This window comes from Mus pahari, chromosome 6 (assembly GCF_900095145.1).
Source record: "Mus pahari chromosome 6, PAHARI_EIJ_v1.1, whole genome shotgun sequence".
NCBI classification, from domain to species: Eukaryota; Metazoa; Chordata; class Mammalia; order Rodentia; family Muridae; genus Mus; species Mus pahari.
Genome location: NC_034595.1, coordinates 85,840,688 through 85,844,801, shown reverse-complemented (window position 1 = coordinate 85,844,801; position 4,114 = coordinate 85,840,688). Strand labels below are relative to the sequence as shown.

The window sequence follows — 4,114 nt, the reverse complement described above, 5'->3', positions numbered from 1 at the left end:
GGGGTGTCAGATCCCCTGGAACATGAGTTACAGAGAGTGGTGAGCCACCATGTGGGTGCTGGGAACTGAACCCGGATCCTCTGGAAGAGATGCCAGGGCTCTTAACTCCAGCCCCAATACTGACTGACTTAAACACACACACCAGCCCCCAGACAGCCTGTCTGGTCTCTAGTACCCTGATGTTCCTTACATGACGGACACTGAAGGTCCTATCACTGGAGCATCCTCACCCATAGCCTGACCAGTTGGGTGAGGGCCATAAATGTGGGTGTTATGCACAGAGAGAGATCCGCGTGCTGCCCAAGAGGCAGCCTTTCTCCTCACCATGTTGATCTTCCCTTGGGGGTGACTCAGAGCTGACATGGAGGTGGCTGTCACAGCGCTCACTGCCAGCGCGTAGTAGGTGTTGAACACAGCATTCCTTTTCTTTGTTCCTTCCAGGAGAGCAGAGTTGATACTTGGCCAGAATATCCACAAGAAGAGGGTGCCTGGAGGGCAGAGGGCCATGAGCCAGAAACAAACTGCAGTCTTCCAGGGTGACAGAGGAGTGGCCTGAAGCTGGCAGGTGAAGCTGGCCGCTCTCCAGGTTGGTGACTAGTCACCTCTCCCCTCTGAAGTCCCAGGTTAGTGGGAAGCAGACCAGAGATCTAAGGTCTAGAGAGCTGAAATCTACAAACGCCAGGCCTCACTCTAGTCTTTGATGGCCAAATGCTTTCTTTTTTTTTGGTTTTTCGAGACAGGGTTTCTCTGTGTAGCCCTAGCTGTCCTGGTACTCACTCTATAGACCAGGCTGGCCTCGAACTCAGAAATCCACCTGCCTCTGCCTCCCAAGTGCTGGGATTAAAGGTGTGCGCCGCCACTTACCGGCACCAAATGCTTTCTATTAACACGCAGTGCAGAGGTGAGAGATGGCTCCGTGGGTAAGGGCACTGGCTGCTCTTGCAGAGGACCTGGATTTTTCTCCCAGCACACACATGGTACACATACATGCATGCAAGCAAAACAGTAATACACAAATCTATGTTTTTTAAATGCAGGGCAAGTGTGTGTCACTCATACTTACTATCTCAGTCCTTAGGATGTTAAAGTAGGAAAATTACAGTGAGTTCAAGGCCAGCCTGGGCTACATAGTAAGCTACTAGCTAGTCTAGGCAACTACGTGAGATTGCGTCAAAACAAAACTCTTCCTCCTGCTGTATGTCACGAGGATGAACGCAGGTCATCCGTTTTGGAGGCAAGAATCTTTACCCATTGAGCCATCTTGCTGGCCCATAACTCCCTATATTTTTAAAACTATAATCTTTTAAAAGTGTTTTTCATGCATTAGTGGTTTTGCCTGCATGTAAGGCCAGAAGAAGGCATAGAACTATCTGGAACTGGAGTCATAGGTGGTTGTGAGCCACTGTGTGGGCGCAGGGAGCAGAATCCAGTTCTCTTGCAAGAGCGGCCAGTGCGCTAACCACCAAGCCATCCCCTCCCTCACATTTCTTTTTCTCAATTCTTGCTTTTCATCACAATGTTAACTTGCCAATGTTAACTTCCTTACTGTTAGAGACAAAAAAAATATTAGATTAAAAACTTATCTAAATTCCAATGGAATGAACCTCTCTGAACTTTCAATCCTCCTGCCTCAGCTTCCCAAGGACTGTAGTCTAGGGGTGCATCACTACACCCAAGTCTCTGCCAAATTATTATTGAAGAGAGGTTCCCTAAAAGGAAAGGCTTAATCTGAAGCTATCAAGTCAACAACATTATTAGAAACTAAGGGCTGCCGGGTGTGGTGGCGCACTTGGGAGGCAGAGGCAGGCGGATCTCTGAGTTCGAGGCCAGCCTGGTCTGCAGAGTAAGTTATGTGGCCCAGACTCTGTTCAGGTGGTTTACCCAACCCTCTGCTCCTTACCCAACATGGCAAACAGACTGGAGTTCGTAGCCATTTGAACCTTTTCTGTCTGGGCGTTCTCACCCACTCTCCGGGGCAGAGACCTGGAAAGCCACCAAGACACAGTCAGCCCAAAATAGGCCCCAAACACGTGTCCGTGCATCATGATGGTGTGGTCTGTCATCTGTAACAGAGCACAAGGGTCTGGTGAGTGTCTGAGTCCTAGGCAAAGGGTTGCTGCCCCTCTGAGACAGTTCTGAGTTTCCTGAGGGGGGGTCGGATTTGAACTCAGACCTGCCGTTCAGAGCTTTTCCCGCCTAGCCAGCTGGTTTCCACCTCGGAAGAGCCTGTGGGCAACTAAGCCTGGAGTGACAAGTGACACGGCCCGTCCTGTAACAGCGTGCCACCGCTGGAAAGACTCGGGTTTCACGCTACTCATGCCTCATACACAGTAAGTTTAATAAGCCTTGGGCCTCAGTCTTATTGGATTTAGAGTAAAGGCTGTTTTCAGGGTCTTCCAAAGACAAAAACAAAAAATAAAAAACAAAAACCCATGCAGAATTGGTCGGCTCTTCACCCCTCACTGCTGCTGCCTCGGCCAAAGCCACCTTCAGCGAGCCTCCAAATTTCTGCCATAACTTTCCAGCAGGACTTCCTGTTTCCACCCCGGTCCCTATTGCATATTCTCCAAACAGCTGTGGAACCCGCCACTTGTCTGCTCAGAATCCTTCCACGGCCCTCAGAGTGCCTCTCCGCTCCATGACCAGCAGGGGGACCCCGTGAGCTCTGCTCTTGCTCCTGCGGGCCTCATCTCTCTTCCCTGCACACCTCCACTCTGTTGGCTTTCAACTAACTCCTCACACCTCCAGCCGCCGGGTGGCTCTCACACCTTGAAATGCTCGCTCCGGGGCAGAGGGGGATGGGCAGGGAGGAGGAGGTGGTCAGCCCTTGGGAGTGAGCAGCAAACGGGCACATCTCTGGCTGCTTTCTGGGAGAACTGAAGGGCAAGATTGAGAAGGGTGTGGGCAGAGACACGGGGCTCTGGACAGACGTAATCTCTCCCAGGGTTGGCTGCTGTTGCTCGATGCCCTCCAGGGTTAGCCTGCAAAGCGTTTGCTGGAGCTTCCCAGATGGTGTCTGATGTCTTACCCGCCCCTTAGATTCTGCACCACCTGTCTATGGTTACTTTTCTCTCTCTCTCTCTCTCTCTCTCTCTCTCTCTCTCTCTCTCTCTCTCTCTCTCTTTCTTTCTTTTTCCTCAAAGATAGATTTATTTTATTTTTATGAGTACACTGTAGCTGTCTTCAGACACACGAGAAGAGAGTGTCAGATCCCATGACTGATGGTTGTGGTTGCTGGGAATTGAACTCAGGACCTTTGGAAGAGCAGCCAATGCTCTTAACCACTGAGCCATCTCTCCAGTCCTATGGCTTACTTTTCACTATAGAATTTATCACTAACATGACACACCTTTTGCCATTTCACTTTTTATTGGTAACCGTTCCTTCCACAGCAGAAGTTCCCCAAAGCTGTATTTTCCCAAGAAAGAGGACACGCCTGCACTTCCAGAAGGCTGAGGTAAGAGGATGCTGTGATTTCAGGGCCAGACGGGGTTACAAAAGTGAGACCCTGTCTCAGATACACCTAAAATTGAGCTTATATACAGCTCATTCCGTTGAATGCTGGCTTAGCATACATGCCTTTGCCATATTTATTATGTCTGTGAATTATGGGCAAGGACTATGGTGTACAGACCAAGAAAGTATAAAGAAGGTTATATGAGAAAGCAACAGACAGCCAGACAGCCAGACAGCCAGACAGCATCAAGTCTCCAGGGCCGCGAGTTCCTACCCTAATTTGCTTTCCTGATGAACTGCAGTCTCTCTCTCTCTCTCTCTCTCTCTCTCTCTCTCTCTCTCTCTCTCTCTCTCAAGATTTATTTATTATTATATCTAAGTCCACTGTAGCTGTCTCATTATGGATGGTTGTGAGCCACCATGTGGTTGCTGGGATTTGAACTCAGGACCTTCGGAAGAACAATCGGTGCTCTTAACCACTGAGCCATCTCACCAGCCCCTGGACTGCAGTCTCAAAACTGAAACAAGTCCCTACCTCCCCAAGTTGCTCTGCTCACAGAGTTTATCACAGCAATGAAACCACAACTAAGACTCTCTCTTTTGATGTGGGGTGTGTGTGTGTGTGTGTGTGTGTGTGTGTGTGATGTGTGTGTGTGTG

The 4,114-nt window shown here is 49.6% G+C and overlaps 1 protein-coding gene across 1 annotated transcript in view; it reads right to left on the bottom strand.

Moving 5' to 3' along the window:
- The window catches only part of LOC110323419 (blood group Rh(D) polypeptide), a 31,435-nt gene that overhangs the window by 11,572 nt on the left and 15,749 nt on the right, over positions 1-4,114 (bottom strand). Inside the window, exons 4-5 of the mRNA XM_021200632.1 lie at positions 1,901-2,063; positions 325-488 (exon numbers count right to left, since the gene is read on the bottom strand). Of these exons, the coding sequence (XP_021056291.1) occupies positions 325-488; positions 1,901-2,063 (327 nt within the window). The remainder of the gene's footprint in view (positions 1-324; positions 489-1,900; positions 2,064-4,114) is intronic.